This window comes from Magnolia sinica, chromosome 12, assembly GCF_029962835.1.
Source record: "Magnolia sinica isolate HGM2019 chromosome 12, MsV1, whole genome shotgun sequence".
Taxonomy (NCBI): Eukaryota; Viridiplantae; Streptophyta; class Magnoliopsida; order Magnoliales; family Magnoliaceae; genus Magnolia; species Magnolia sinica.
In genome coordinates, this window is record NC_080584.1 from 70,691,361 (window position 1) to 70,707,858 (window position 16,498).

Sequence of the window (16,498 nt, forward strand, 5' to 3'; positions counted from 1 at the left end):
CTCCTCATCGATGTGAATGTTGTAGTGCCCCTAATTTCCAATCTGTCCAAATCAAGTGAAAATCGAAAATCAAAGCTACCATCAAAGCAATTCAATACCAAATCACATAGATATACATGATCGCATACATTAAGTGGCTCTGAGGCACAACTAGATATGGCTATGATATGTATAAAATCCAACTATTCATTCTTCAGCATTGTCATTCTATGTATTCACTAAAAACAGGATGACTTCTAGAAACAATCAATTCACGTTTTTTCAAGGAAAACTTGCACCTCGGTCATCACAGGGCCCCATCTGTCGGTTCGGATAATTGACACGTGGCTGGCGGGAATCAGATTCCTGCCGGTCACATTTTTTTTCTCCATTTGCACTATTCCCTTGGGTCGATCAGATGCTGATTTTGAAAATTCGGTACAATCGTGCAAAGTATTATCTGTGATTTTGGGTGGGGTATCTACAATAGGTTACTCAAACATTATTATCTTGACTCCAGTCAAGCATTAAGCGCATATGCCTAACGTGCATGATCCAAGACAAACATAAGGTGAGACCCACCATGTAGATGCCATAGCCCAAAATTGAAGAGAGTCCACTCATCGAGTGTGACACAAATGCATTGTTCGTGTTGATCATCTACTGCTAGAAAATTCTTTTTAACCATCCATTTTTCTAGTACATGGGTAGCCCAACTGATGGATGGACCAGCATGAATTTGGTATAGGGAATCTACATGGTGGGGCACAGCTGACGACTGACTCGGATCTTGAACATGTCGCATTCATCGCACTTGCACTTGCATTTGGAGGGGTTTTTTACTTTTCTTTTCTTCGTTCTTCTTTTAATGATCACTTGATGCCCATCTGCTTCTTTTCTATTTCTTGTCAAATGATAATCACCCGACCTATCCATTAGAAAACTGATTACCTGAGCATTCAATCTCCGCTTGTTAAACTCTTTTGTTGAATTTGGAATAAATACATCCTCTGCATAGAATAAAAAGGAAGCTATCTTCATGAGAACCAAATGAATTGCATAATCATCTTGAAAAACAAGCATCAGTCTACATGAAACTGTTGCGCAGATGCCTTGGATTCTGCACAGCTTGGGAGTCGAAGCAGGGATCTGTCGGTCTGAGTTGGTTTGACCAAAGGTCACTGTCGATTTCGGTCTGACCGACAGGTTCTGCTGTTTGCCTAAGTCAGGGTATTTAAGTTCGGTTTTGATTAGGGCTTAGTGAATAAAACTGTTTTCTCTCATAAGGCAGAGGTTTTGCAGGGTGAGAGGGTTTTCTACACTTGTAAAGTCTTAGTGAATTGATTTGACCAAAGGTCACTGTCTGTCGTTCAGTCTGACCAACAGGTTATGCTGTTTTGCATAAGTCGGGGTATTTAATCGGGTTTTTATTAGGGCTTTGTGAATACAAGTGTTTTCTCTCATAGGGCAAGGATTTTGTAGGGTGAGGGTTTTCTACACTTTATAAGGTCTTGGGAAGGGATTTTCTCAAGGGCTAGGATTTTTCCTAAGGTTGGCATTGCAGGGGAAGATTAAAAGCAATCAGAGAAGGTGAGTGCTGTAACTCTTACGGTTTCATTTTTAGTAGAGATCTCTGTCACTTTGTGCGGTGGTTTTTTCCCCTCAAGGGTTCCACGTAAAATCGCGTGTTTGTTTTTGCTTCATTGGTTGTTTGTAGTTTTGATTGTTCTATCTTCGTTGAATGTGCTTCCACAAAGCACAGGATTAGACATGGTATTAGATCTGAGTTTTTAATAGCTAGGGTTTGTTGTGGGCTCAGAATTACAACAGAAACAGCAAAGACACGCCAAGTAAAACCAGACCTTCTCTTTATTTGAGAGTGCTTGCTTTTTCGAATATTTTGGTCGAAAATCAAAAACGTCCCGCAGAAAGGGATTACCCTGCAAGTCATTAGAAAAATAAAAAGAAAAGAAATAAAATCAACCGTTCTGATTTTACAATGATGGTTCTGTGGGAAATGGAGAATCTACCACATAAATCAAGAACTTGCCAGCATATGTGCCTGGAATCCTCCTCCAAGGAAATTCCTGAACATATTAACCTACAAAATGTCATATTGCATTAGCTTCAAGACAAACCATGTACAGCTGTTTGGATGCACAAACGAATTTGGGCTGCTGCCATTATTCAGCTCAGGCATGAAAAAATGACCAAGTTGCAATTTGAAACCAAAAATACATTCCTAAAACCTACTGGCTACAACTTGAAATTAATGCAATTACAATTTGGAAAGTGGATAGAATTCAGCCATTTTTCACTTCAATAGTGCATCCAAACACACAAAGTAACATGCATCTGAAGCCAGGAAGGACGTACCTGAATCGACTGTGCCCAGGTTGAAATCCTCAGAGAATTAGACTGACTCAAATTCAGTGATATATCAGGCACAACACCACCCTGTATATACATTTCCAATTGCTTTTCATTGTTCGAATGAAAACTGTCTCAACAGTCATAAAACTGATATTACATGAACAAAATTCATACGGATTTTCACTTTTATCAAGCATAACTAATATCCCCCTCAAAGAAATGAATATACAAAGTGTTCAATGTCCTTCTCTAGTCCAATAAATTGAAAGTGGGCATGGTGATAAGTACATGGTAATGAAAGTGCTTCCATACATATGGTCCAAAGCTACAAGGCAAAAACTTACAGGTTCACAGCTACACTGCTCCTGTTTTCTAAGTGAGACTAGATTTCTTTGTTACTCCTGTTTTCTAAGTGAGACTAGTTTTCTTTGTTACTCCTGTTTTCTAAGTGAGACTAGATTTCTTTGTTACTCCTGTCAAATACCATGGTTACAAATAATCCTGTTCCATACTTATTGGATAAGCCATCATTCGAGGGGCTAAGTAGCACTGAATGCATACAGCAGAAAATAAACATCCGCCAATCTGCACCTTGGGATTGGATCCATCTGTTTGTTGTGTCCGGAAAAAAGTGGATGAGGATGCGCTGAATGCTCCTGTCCACATAATATACCACAAGATAAGAATGGAATGATAACTAGCAGGACCAGCTACCACTGCTTTTTCATTCTGGCAGTACACCTAAGGTTAGCATCTTTTGGTACCCCTGACATCCAAATCCAAAAATAATGCAGATGTTACATCCAAATCCAAAAATAATGCAAACCAGCATCCCCCTCCCAAATCCAAAAATAGTGCGAACCAACATCTTTTGGTACACCCCAACAACAACAACACACACACACACATGCGCACGCACACACACAAACATGCATTTCATAAGAAATTCACCTTCCTCCCATCTATATCTATAGGCAGCAATGGTAACAGCTGTTAAGCATGGTAACAGTATGGGATGAATTATTATTATTTTAATAAACAGATTTTTGGCAATATTGATACATTGGCAATATTATTGAAATAGTGCCAATACATTGGCCGTAGAAGTGACACCTGAAATTTACACAGTCGAAAATATTGGCGGTACATTGGCAATATCTATTCATTACCGATACAAGAGACACCTGGAATTTACCGTCGAAATATTGGTGATACTTAGCAATATATCACTGATACCAAGAATTTCTGATACTACTAGTGTTCTTGGTATGACTACCCATGTTATTGGTATCGTCAAGCTGGAGATACAGATAATATCAAGGATATTTCGATAATATCAGGTATACTCCAAACAATGGCTACATCTCCATGGTGGCCTAGTGGAGACAGTGGCATTTATAGTTCACAGAACTTTCATGAAGAGCACATCAATTAGCATTTATCGGTGCCAAAGGAAAAAAAAATCTACTTTCAGTATATCTGTCAAACATTCAAAATCACTCCATAAGAGTACTAACCTCAATGGATTCCAGGATATCATAGAAAAGGTTGCATTGACTATTAAGTTCTTTCTTGGAAGTCCCCTTACCCCCAGCTTCAACAGATAAATCCTTCATCTGACTAATGACATCTTCATATGCATTTTCAGAAATGAAGTTTCTACCTGCAGAGGTTGACATAGATGTTGGACCTAGGCTAGTGGGGCCCACTAGTAAGCAATCACTAGTGGGTACGTCCCATGTTTTATCTGGCCTCTTCATAGATCCATCTGCTCCAGTTGTAGATAGGCGGGCTGTTGGAGCATCAATCTTTTGCTTTGTGAGGGTTCCAAAACTCGTGTAGACCATCAGATCTTGAGGGCTTACCTTCCGCGCTTCCAACAATAGATCTATCCACATCCAAGTTCAAATTGTTTAAATGCTCAAATATAATAACTATTCCTTCTCCAGCAGAAAGTCGGACAACACGATCCTCTGCTCTAAGTAGTTCAAGCAGAGAAGGAAATACTCTAAATCCATCACAAGAAACAAAACCTATTAGTTAGATGTTAACATCTTGTGTGAGTCCCTTGACAAGGGTCTGACGGCTCACACATGTCTATGACACGTGTGCAACATCCAAGCTTATCATGAGGTAGACCCGGTGTGTGGATGCCCTGGCCAATCAGGTCGGTCTTCTAATCAGGCAAGCCACGTCTTGGTTTAATGTGGAAGTCTGAAGAATCTTATTTAATCTTTCACTTCTTTTGTATACGTGAGTGTGTGGCCCAGCTAATGAGCGAGCGGATTGGCCTGATTTATGGGATAGGATATCGACAGGGTTAGCCAGGCCTGATGATCAGCATGGATTGTTCAGGTGTGTCACATCGGCATATGCGAGTTGTGAGTCTGTAGGGAATCTACACTGATTCCATACACTAAATATAAAAATACTGTCCACAAAGTATGCTTGTGTGTGTCTACTTACTCTTCTAACCGACCAAAATCAAACCAATCTCGGGTTACTGTAGTTAATAGAAATGCCCATGAACTTAAGGCAGCTGCCCTGACTTCACGAGTTGGATCCGTGATTCCAGATACCTATAACCATGCAATTTTGGAGCTCTAAGGAAGTTGGAAATTGCAACTACTGAATAACAATATCAATGTTAAAGGTGTGTTTGGATGGAAAAGAAATATGATGCAGGACCCTACTCGAGCCCGGTGTGAAAATGCTCATGCATTAATCACCCCCAGTGAGGAGTCTCGAACGCGAGACCTCCTGCTCTGATACCAAGTTGATGCAGGACAATTAACCACTTGTTGTAAAAGCTCAAACTGTTAAAGTATGGCGAAATAATCCCTTTATCTCATACCCCAGGCCCCACATCGCATGGCTTAAGACCTCGGCCGAACCCCCTTTGTGGGCCCTAAATCACATGGGCCACCCACCCCGAGTGTGTCCCCGCATCCCACGGGCTACCCCACTCGAGCCTGATGTGAAATGCGCATTAATAACCCTCGGTGAGGAGTCTCGAACACGAGACCTCCTCCGTGGGCCGCACCCACCCCAAGTATGCCCCTGCATCCCACAAGCGACCCCACTCGAACTTGGTGTGAAAATGCCCTCGTATTAAAATGCATTAAAACAATTCAATAAAGAGGAAATGAATAAAAGTGGGAAGCAGTTCCGTTTTAATTCATAAGAATAACCAAACCCTAATTTCAATTTCATCCATTGCAAATTGGACCTAAAATGGGTACGCAACTGTGCCTCAATGGTAGACAGTGTGTTTTAACATTGAGGTCACAGGTTCAAGCCCATACTAACCTATAAAAAAAGGACCTTAAATGGTTGTAAGGAGAGCTAGGATGCTAGTCCATTACAAATGGAATGAAGTTAGCCCCACATAGGTCATTTCCTCCATATTGAATTTAAGTTATCGCAATTCATTTAAGGGTGTGTTTGGATTGAATAGAACTGCAATACAAGGATTCAATAAAGAGGAAAGCACCATTTTAATTTCATAAGGATGACCAAACCCCATCCCAAATTGGATCTGAAACAATTGAAATGGAAGTTACAGGACTAGTCCCTTGTTATGAATGGGGCGGGGCTAGCCCGACATAGATCATTTCCTCTTTATCGAATTGAATAAAGCAATTCATTTCAACTGAGCACCCAATCACTCCCTTAGGTTTTTAGATTTTGAAAGCGAACACTGGTTATACTATGTGGGACAGTCATGAGTACCATATCTGAGTGATCAGCTGTATTGTATGATCCAACTTCCCATAGAACATCCAGCATAGCAGCATTATCTTCGCCACTTCCAACAACAAATGTCAAAATTGCAAGCGACCTGAGTGCCTAGAAAGTAAATCTTAGATAGAACTATATACAACTATACGCAACCGTATCGCACTATACACCAAAAGATTCCAAACCACAATGAACAAGCAATCCTGTCTAATGTGCAGAACACAAATGGACAGCGAAATAAAAATGAGTCGAAGCCCACATTCATAGGGAAAATATGTTTAATCGGATAGTTAGGAGTCTCTAATTGGGGTGATTTTTGTACCATGGGCCATCCACATGCATGTTGGAGTTGCAATAAATCAAGACTGCTTCATTGTAAAACAAACATCAAAGCTCCTCAACGAAGATAGAAAATAAATTGTCAGAAAACTAATACAAGAAATGCCTTGAGTTTTTGGCCGATAGTGGAATTGACTTGTTTTTTTGCTTCTACCAGAAGGCTCGATCCATCTTACTTAATATTCTCGGACCCAAGTATTTGACTGGTGGGTCCAGGCCAGCATAACAGCCTATTTGGTGACTGAGGATACCACTAGTGGGCCTGACTGGCTGAACCTGATTCCTTGGCTTATGGGCAGGGTGGGCTAGACCCAGACTCAGGTCTATAGCTCATGGGCTGGACTTGTACATGCTCCTGCCAAACCAAATTGCAAAGCTGCATGAAACAAAATATGCAAGAATTTACTAATCTAATACATACCAAGATGCAGCTAACAGCATCAATGCTCTGTTTAGCAATGCGACATAAAAGATTATTCGATTCATTGAAAATTATATTTGCTGTTTCGCTCTCCCCAACAGTCATAGCAAGCAAGACTGTAGACAAACACGTCCCGTATCACTCAAAGGAAAATATAGGTCAGCAAGATGAGATCTAGTTATAGGATTTGCTGATCCCACAAATGCGTGGAGTCCAACCCATCTGAACGCTAGTGCACGTAGGATTGCACAAACTTGCAAGACCTGAGACATCCATCAAGTGGGCCTGCTGTGTAGAATCTCTGGTCTAAATATTAGATTCCTCTGGTCATCAGGTGGGCCACTATATAAAAGACATTGATGGCTAAAACAAGGTTTTCTATCCATCAATTGCTTCATACATTGTAACCAACCTTTGGAATCTACATGGTTGGACCAACCTTGTGAGTGTTTTGGATATTTACCACATGCCAGTATGGAATGTGTGCTGGCATGCAGATGGGTGGTGCTAACTGCATACACGTGTGCGATTATCAAACATCCTGGTTATTAATCCTTACCCAATGCCTAGGCAGCTAAGTGAATTTCAGAAGCAGACCTTTTTTTTATAATAGAAACACATTGGTGTAGAATGGTCTCACCCCTGTATGGTAACAATAAGAGAAAAATATGAGTCATATCCGAGACGACATGTTCGGGCATGTATGGATTCAACTGGATTGAATTGCAAACAGCCTTTTAGCCAAGATAAAAATAATGAAATTTTAATGGAGTCTCATTGAAAAATGGCTCTCAAATTGCAGTTACATTCCTTTCAAGTCTAACTTGGAATTAATGTAATTGCAATTCATAGCGTGGTTGGTCCCTCAGTCCGAACACTAGGGTAATTAATTACAATTCAGTCATTTCCACTTTATTCAAATGATTACTGCAATTCAACCTCATGGTGCATCCAAACACGACCTTTACCCATTATGAAATACAGAGATGGAAATTTTGAACAATGGTCATGTAATCTTACTTGCTTGTTGCAAAATCAAGTTGGAACTTGCTTGTGAATGCCTTTGTCAGTTGATCCAGTCCATGTTCCCGGCTCGATGACCTAATTACAATAAATGAACTTTCAGTGGATAACATGAAGTTTCCAACTCAATCGTCGCTGACCTTCTATATAGGGAAATCAGATGGTGCATGTGGAACAATATAAGAGAACCGAAAATATTCATAGTATTCGTGGTTTTCAGTTTGTATAAGAGCAGCCATGGTTTGTTGATCTAGACAACTGATGTGATGGGGCCCAATATGAACCATGCTCCTAAAAGCTCTTAGATTTGAAGAAACTAACCATCCATATTTGGCCTCCTTTGAGTTGAATGTGGATCGGTGCTGTACTATTTTCTTAAGTCTGTTTGTGGTTCACTGATGGAAGGGTTGGCAATGTCCACCGAGGGGACGTTTTGGTCCATGGTCCATCCACTGTGGGGTCCACCAGATAAAAGATAAGCCATGGACCTTGCTTGTACAAACTGCATACTAAGGATCCGAGCTACAGTCATATCCTGAAGTGTAAGCCTATGTAATTCCTGCTTCAAAACACACTGAAAGTTTTTGTTCATGAAACTAAAATAAATTTTCTTCTTCTTTTATTTTCCTTTCTTCACAGAGAAATCCTGACAGTATAAGTGGCTTTAAGACTCAGCATTGGTAGCCGAATCAGACAAGATCGGAACTGAGTTGAATAAACAATTCTGCCACGTTCATGTCAGGTTCTTTAATTTGAGAAGAAAAACCAAAAATAAGAGTAGAAGAGAGAAATATGTGGAATAAAAAGAGTTGTCCACCTAAAAAAGATCTGTTAGATCACCCTAACAACCTTACGGAAAACAGCGGGCATTGCGTCAACTACTTGTTGGCATGTGTTAGACAGCTCACATACCTTGTATATCCATACCATATATATCTTGTTTCTATAGATAGAGAATTCTGCGTTTATTCTTTCCTTGTGTAGATGATTGTAATATCTATATATTCAACCCCACTGGGTTGTCTCAAATACATAGAAAAGCTTCTGCATCTCTTTGCTTTCATGGTATCAGAGCCTCCTGATCCGATTTGTCCGATCACCACCCCTGTTGCGTCTGGCAACTGCCCCTGCTCATCCGACCTCTCCTGCACCGTCCGGCCGCCCCTCCTGCATCATCCGGCCACCCCTGCTGTGTCTGGCAACTGCCCCTGCTCATCCGACCGCCCCTGCACCGTCTGGCCGCCCCTCCTGCATCATCCGGCCGCCCCTGCTGCGTCGTCCGGCCATCTCTGCTACGTCCAGTCACTGTCCCTGCGCATCCGACCGCCCTGCATCATCCGGCCGCCCCTCCTACATCATTCGGCTGCCCCTGCTGCGCCGTCCGGTCATCCCTGCTGCGTCCGGTCACTGTTCCTGCGCATCCGACCGCCCCTGTGACATCTGGCTACCCTCTGCTTCAGATTTGCTCGTCCTGTCCTAGATCTGCTCATCCGAACCCTGCTACTGTTCGAACCAGTCGCTGCTCTAGATCTGCTTTCCGAATACTGTTGCTGTTCGAACCTATTACTACTACTGTTGTTCCATCCTGGAGATCTGCATGTCTGAATCCTATCTCTATTCAAATCCGTTGTTGTTGCTGTGTTATTCGGCCAAATCCAGAAACTACAATTGCTTGGGTATCTCTGTTCAAATCCGTTGCTGTTCCATACTGTTGCTCCTGTTGTATGGTACATCTTGCACCTTCTTCTGCTGTAACTCTTTGAGTACTTTAAATTACTTCATAACAATGGATAAGAATTCATCACGTACAGAGGCCCCACGTTGTAGTTTTGATGGTACCAACTATTCTCTATGGGTCATCCATTTCCATAACTTTCTCAAGGGTCGTGGGTTGTGGGGACTCATTGATGGATCTATTTCTATCCCCACTTCTACAGATGCCGAAAAATTAGCTGATTGGGACATGAACAATGGACGAATTATTACCTGGATTCTTGATTCGGTCAATCGGTCCATTGCTATTGGCCTCACACCTTATCGCACTGCTAAGGCAATGTGGGAGCACATCCAGACAATTTATCAACAGAGTAGTGCTGCCCGGTTATACCGCCTGGAACAGGATCTCATTAACCTTACTCAGGGTGATGATAGTATTCAATCATTCTACTCCAAAATTGTCACTATTTGGAAAGAGATGGCTATGATGGATCCAACATTTCCTCATGACTTTAAGATATTCCAATCTATGCGCGAGAGTGCGCAAGAACGATAATTTCTTATGAAGCTGCGTCCGAAATTTGAGCATTGTCGGGCTGCTCTCTTGAACCGTAGCCCTCCTCCTTCATTGAATTCGGTTATTAATGATTTATTGGCTGAGGAATAACGACTGAAGGTTCTCTCTCTTCCTTCCTCAACTCCGAGGTCATCTGATATGGTGTTTGTTGTGCCTACTACGACACCAACACGTGGTTCCACTCATTTGACTTGTCACGGCTGCAACAAGGTGGGTCATGTTGTCACTCAATGTAAAGAATGGTGCGCTTATTGTCGATGGACTGGTCATGGTATTCAGGACTACCGTACACGTGCCTATGCATCTTCTTTAGGCCGTGGCCATGGTGGTCATGGTCGTAGCCGTAGTCGTGCTCTTTCTACTACTACTACCACTATTTCTTTCGAGCCGTCTGTTAGTGGTTCTCCACCTACTGTTTCTGCTAAAGGTATTTCATCTCCGTTGACTCCTGCGATGCTCCAACAAATCGTTCAGGCCCTTTCTGCGACCGGTATATCAGGTATATCCCCATCTCGTACATGGTTCTTTGATTCGGGTGCTTCAAATCATATGACCGATGCTGTATCCCATTTTCGTGACATTCGTCCCTACACCGGCAATAAGGCTATTTCTACTACGGATGGCATTAGACTACCTATTCAGTCCATTGGTTCATTGGCTTTCTCTCCTTCTGTTCATCGTCAATTCACTCTTCGTGATGTGTTTCATGTCCCTAACCTCTCCTCCAATTTAATTTCAGTTAGTCAACTCACATCCAATAACTGCTTAGTCATATTTCTTCCCAACTATTGTTTTGTGCAGGATCTGGTAACGGAGAAGGTACTTGGGAAGGGTAGACGGCATGGTCGTCTGTACGTGCTGGACTTTGATACATCTGTTACTCCGGATCGTTGTTTCTTTTCTCCATCTTCATCAGATATTTCTTCAACAAATAAATTGTGGAAATTGTGGCACTTTCGCCTAAGTCATCCTCATTTTGATTGGTTACTTTAGTTAATTTCATCTGGCATGTTAAGGAATATTTCTCTTAATAAAAATGATTTGGATTATTCTTGTTCTTCCTATTGTCTTTCAAAAAGCAAGTGTATTCCCTTTTCTTTAAGTATTACAAAATCATTTTCTATGTTTGAACTTGTGCATACGGATGTCTGGGGTCCTTTACCAATTATGTCTCTCTCTGGATTACGATATTATGTTATATTCATTGAAGATTTCACATGGTACACTTGGATTTACTTTCTTCAATCAAAGTAACAGGCTTTTGAAAAATTCAAGTTATTTCACTCTATGGTGAAGACTCAGTTTCAGGCTGCAGTTCAAACTCTCCGCTCTGACTCAGGAGGAGAATATCTCTCAACCGAATTTCATACATTTCTTTAAAGTCATAGGATTATTCATCAGACCACCTGTTCTGATACTCCACAACAGAACGGGGTGGATAAACGAAAAAATCGTCATATTGTTGAAACTGCCAACACCCTGATGACAACTATGGGTGTTCATCGTTCCTTCTGGGCGGAAGCCATATTACATTCAGTCTACTTGATTAACCGGATGCCAACCAAAGTTCTACACAGTAAATCTCCCTACTTTGTTCTTACCGGCTTACCTCCTACATATTCCACATTCCGTGTTTTTGGTTGTATCTGTTATGTTCACCTGGCTTCACGTGAACGTAATAAACTATCTCCAAAATCAGTCAAATGTATGTACTTAGGATTTGGGAAAACTGAAAAGGGTTTTTGATGTTATGATCATGTTTCTCGTTGTGTTCAGGTTTCACGACATGTTATTTTTCTTGAACATATTGCATTTCATTCCTCTCCTCCTCCTCCGCACACTCCAAACTCTTCTGGTCTAACCACCTTTCCTGAAATTTCATTTGCCTCGAGTACTCTCCCTCGTCCATTGCAGGTTTATTCACGTCGACCATGTACAAATCCACTACCTATTACTCAACCCGAACCTACTGTACCTGTTGTGGATCCTGAACCTACCTCAATACGTCGTTCCGCACGTGAACTTCGAGCGCATAATCGCCTGATATGCTCTATGTCTGCCATGAATGCTACTCTGGATACTGTTTCTATTCCTACTTCATATTCTCAGGCAGCCGCTCATGATTGTTGGAAGAAGGCTATGGCAGAAGAACTTGTGACATTAAATGATAACCATAAATGGGACATTGTCACTCGACCTGCTGACCAACAGCTAATTGGTAGCAAATGGATTTATTCTGTCAAGCTCAAGTCTGATGGTCATTGGATCGATACAAGGCTCGACTTGTCGCTCAGGGATATAAACAGGAATACAGAAATGATTACGATGAGACTTTCGCTCCTGTGGCCAAGATGAAAACTGTTCGTACTCTTCTGGCTATATCTTCTGTTCGCTCATGGCCACTCTCTTAGATGGATGTGAAAAATGCCTTTCTTCATGGAGACCTCCAGAAAACCGTATATTTGAAACCTCCTCCTGGCTCTTTAATTCCCGACAATAAGATATGTTGTCTAAAGAAAGCCCTGTACGGCCTCAAACAGTCACCGCAGGCATGGTTCCAACGCTTTCACGATGTTTTTATGGGTGCTGGCTTTACTCAAAGTGGTCATGACCTATCCTTATTTTTGCGCATCACTGCTCATGGCATTGTTATTATTCTGGTTTATGTTGATAACCTCCTACTGATTGGTAGCGATGCTACTGGCATTTCGACTTTAAAGGAAGTTCTGCAAGCATCCTTCAAGATGAAAGACCTCGGTCATCTAACATACTTTCTTGGACTTGAATTTTCGCGTTCTAACCATGGGATTCTGGTCAACCAGCATAAATATACCAAGGATCTTCTCGCCTTAGCATCATTGACGGATCAGAAGACGGTTCAGACTCCTTTAGAACTTAACGTTCACTATGGCCGTGACGATGGTGATCTACTTGTACAGCCTGATTTATACCGCCATCTGGTTGGGAGTCTGGTTTACTTAACTATAACTCGCTCTGATATTGCCTACGCTGTCCAAGTCGTCAGTCAGTTTGTTTCTGCTCCTCGGACTCTTCATGTGACTGCGGTGTTACGCATCCTACGGTACCTTCGTGGCACTCTAGATCGATCTATGTTCTTCTCCTCCACGGCGATTCTGGATCTTCGTGCTTATTCGGATGCTTATTAGGCTGGATGCGCTCTCACACGAAGATCTACCACTGGCTACTGTATTTTTCTTGGCACTTCTCTCATCTCTTGGAAGTGTAAGAAGCAGGCCACTGTTTCCAAATCGAGTATAGAAGCCGAGTATCGGGCCATATCAGCTGCGTGTAGTGAGTTCGTCTGGTTACGTGGACTTCTTTCAGACTTGGGCTTTCCTCTACAGAATCCTACTCCACTCCATGTCGATAATCTCAGTGCAATTCAGATTGCCTCTAACCCGGTTTTTCATGAACGGACGAAGCATATTGAAGTTGACTGCCATTTTATCCGCGAAAAATTTCAGTCTGGGCTCATTTCTCTTCCACATGTGGCATCTCATGATCAGATTACTGACATTCTCACCAAATCCCTCACGTCTGCACGTCACTCTTTTCTTGTTAGCAAACTATTACTTGTCGATGACCAGTAGGGGATGTTAGACAGCTCGCATACCTTGTATATCCATACTATATATATCTTGTTTATATAGATAAAGAATTCTACATTTATTCTTTCCTTGTATAGATGATTGTAATATCTATATATTCAACCCCATTGGATTGTCTCAAATACACAGAAAAGCTTCTGCATCTCTTTGCTTTCAGCATGAACTATATAATGAAATATCCAAGTCTTCTTGGGGAGATATAGATCGCCCTTGTAGAAGCAGCTCATGCCAGTGACCATCGACATCGATGAGTCAGTGAGTTAACTCAGATGAGTTTTTCAAAGCTAATTAATGCAAGGGCATTTTCACATCGGGCTCGAGTGGGGTAGCCTGTGGGATGTGGGGACACACACAGGGTGAGTGGCCGTGTGAAGCGGAAACCCATGTGAACTGGGGCCCATAAGGGGGTTTGGCCGAGGTCTTAGCCCATGCAATGTGGGGCCTGGGCTATGAGATAAAGAGATTGATTTGCAGTTCAAGCTTTTAGAGCAAGTGACTAATTGTCCTGCATCAAATTGGTATCAGAGCGGAACGTCTCGTGTTCGAGACTCCTTACCGGGGGTGATTCATACAGGGAAATTTTCACACCGGGCTCGAGTGGTGTAGCCTATGGAATGCAGAGCAGATCACCCATTGTCAGATCTCGACTATCATTGTTGATAAGAAAAACAAAGTTGATAGAATAGTTAAAGCTCTTACCTAGTTGGTAGTAGGCCAAACACTCCTGGAAATCCTCCTTGTTATCCTCATCGTTGATCTAGTTGGGTCCACCTGGGATCACCCATTCGAGAACAAAGATGGAGTCTATGGGGACCAAGGGGCTATTGTGGGAGTTTATGCATATGGAGATAGTTGCAAGCAAACTTCTCTTTTTGCTTCTCAAGCCTACTACACTTATACATAGTCATGTGGAGTAGATTCCAACCTTAGTAGACAGCCAAAGAGGAGGACTTTTACTCCAACTGGCTCACCAATTTCTACATACACATCATCCAACACTCCATCATCATCAAGGGTCATAACTATCTAAAACACATCATACCATCCATCCAACGTTCCATCACACACATCCCTAAGACCTGATGGTCCAAAATCAAGCTTTCACTCTAAACAGTTCCCGACCATCAATCTGAACACGGGCGACTTTAAAATCCAATGACCCATTGGCCATTTTCTTTCAATCCGATCATTAACAGGTCCAGTCCGAACTATCCATTTTCTCACTGGATGGCCCACCTGATGAGGGGACCAGCATGATCGCACCAAGCAATCTACATGTCTCACAGACCATATGCACCGCTTGGATGTCCTACACACATGATGCATTGGAATGTGAGTCGGGCCGCACATGAGCTTCATCGGTGAATGTGATCATTCCTCTTAATGGTTTTAATTTTCCTAAAGACTTCTTAGTTTTATCCGCAATCAAATGGAAGATGATATATGTGGTAAGAAGAGTGATCAGCATCTTTAGATAATGGAAACATATTTTTAGTTTTGACAAATGGGGCCATGTTCAGTGAGAGTAGATCAGGTGCAGCCACGGCCTATCTCAACACAGTGGGGCCCATCTTGATGTGTGTGTGTAGTATATCCACACTGTCCATCCTTTTCCCAGATCATTTTAGGGCATGAGACCAAAAGCGAAACAAATCCAAATCTCCGGTGGACCACACTACAGGAAACAGTGGTGATTGACCATTAAAAACTTCTTGTGGGGCACAAAAGTTTTGGATCAAAATGATATTTGTTTGTTTTCGGTTTCATCCAGGTCTGTGTGACCTTATCAATAGGTTGTATTAAAAATAAGCATTACGGTGGGCCCTAGGACGTTTTTTAATGGTGGGCCTTCAATCACCATTGTTTCACATAGTGTGGTCCACTTGAGATTTTATCTCGTTCATTTTTTTAACTTGTTCCTTACAATGATCTGGAAAAATGGATGGATAGCATGGATATACTACAACTCCAAAACATTACAATTCTCTTTCTTTTCTTTTTTTTTTCTTTTTGTCTTTTTAGCTAAGCCAGCAAAAGATACTTCAAAGTAATAGAGCATTAAATCAATTCAAAAATCTGAAATTTTCATCCATAAAAATTATTACTCTCTTATCTTCATATAAAATCAAACAGTACCTCTTCTCATAAAGCAACTCCAAATAACCATCCAAAATTTGAATTTTCAAAAACCCTTTTTAAGCTATCATTTCAAAAATTGAATTTTCAAAAACCCTTTTTAAACTAAGAGAGGTGCATGTATTATGCAATGATTGGAAGAAACATCATATGGTATGTTGTTACTCGAATATGGTTCATCTTATTCCACCTCTTGCGAGCCACTAGGTACCTGCAATTTAATGGAGAACAAGAAAAAGTTAGAGGCACTGGTTGTGGTTAGGGACCATCTGATGCCTAAGTCAAGCGTTTGGACTCACAATAAGCGTGGTAGTGAATATTTCTCCGATTATGCCTCGATTGGCATAATCTTCAACTAAGACTTCGCTGGGGAATCCCACCCATACATGGTGTATGATTTTCTGTGGATATTTTCGTTCTAACCTCGAGGTTGAGGTTAGCATTCGACCTTGAGGTCAAATCGAAGGTTGAGGTCAAAGTTAAGGTCAAGTTCGGAGTTAAGGTCGGGATATAAGGTCGAGGTCGGTAGGTTTGTTGACAAGTCTTATTTTCAAATTGGTTTAA

General features: G+C 41.6%; 1 protein-coding gene across 1 annotated transcript; it reads right to left on the reverse strand.

The window, feature by feature from the left end:
• Positions 1-4,095: 4,095 nt before the first annotated feature.
• LOC131220229 (uncharacterized) lies at positions 4,096-15,968 on the reverse strand. Its single transcript, XM_058215187.1, has 8 exons — positions 15,935-15,968; positions 7,874-7,954; positions 7,413-7,495; positions 6,854-6,969; positions 6,085-6,201; positions 4,819-4,931; positions 4,218-4,360; positions 4,096-4,106 (listed from the first exon to the last, which is right to left on the reverse strand). The coding sequence occupies exons 4-8, from the start codon at positions 6,956-6,958 to the stop codon at positions 4,096-4,098; spliced, it is 489 nt and encodes a 162-aa protein (XP_058071170.1). The 5' UTR covers positions 6,959-6,969; positions 7,413-7,495; positions 7,874-7,954; positions 15,935-15,968.
• Between the last annotated feature and the right edge of the window lie 530 nt (positions 15,969-16,498).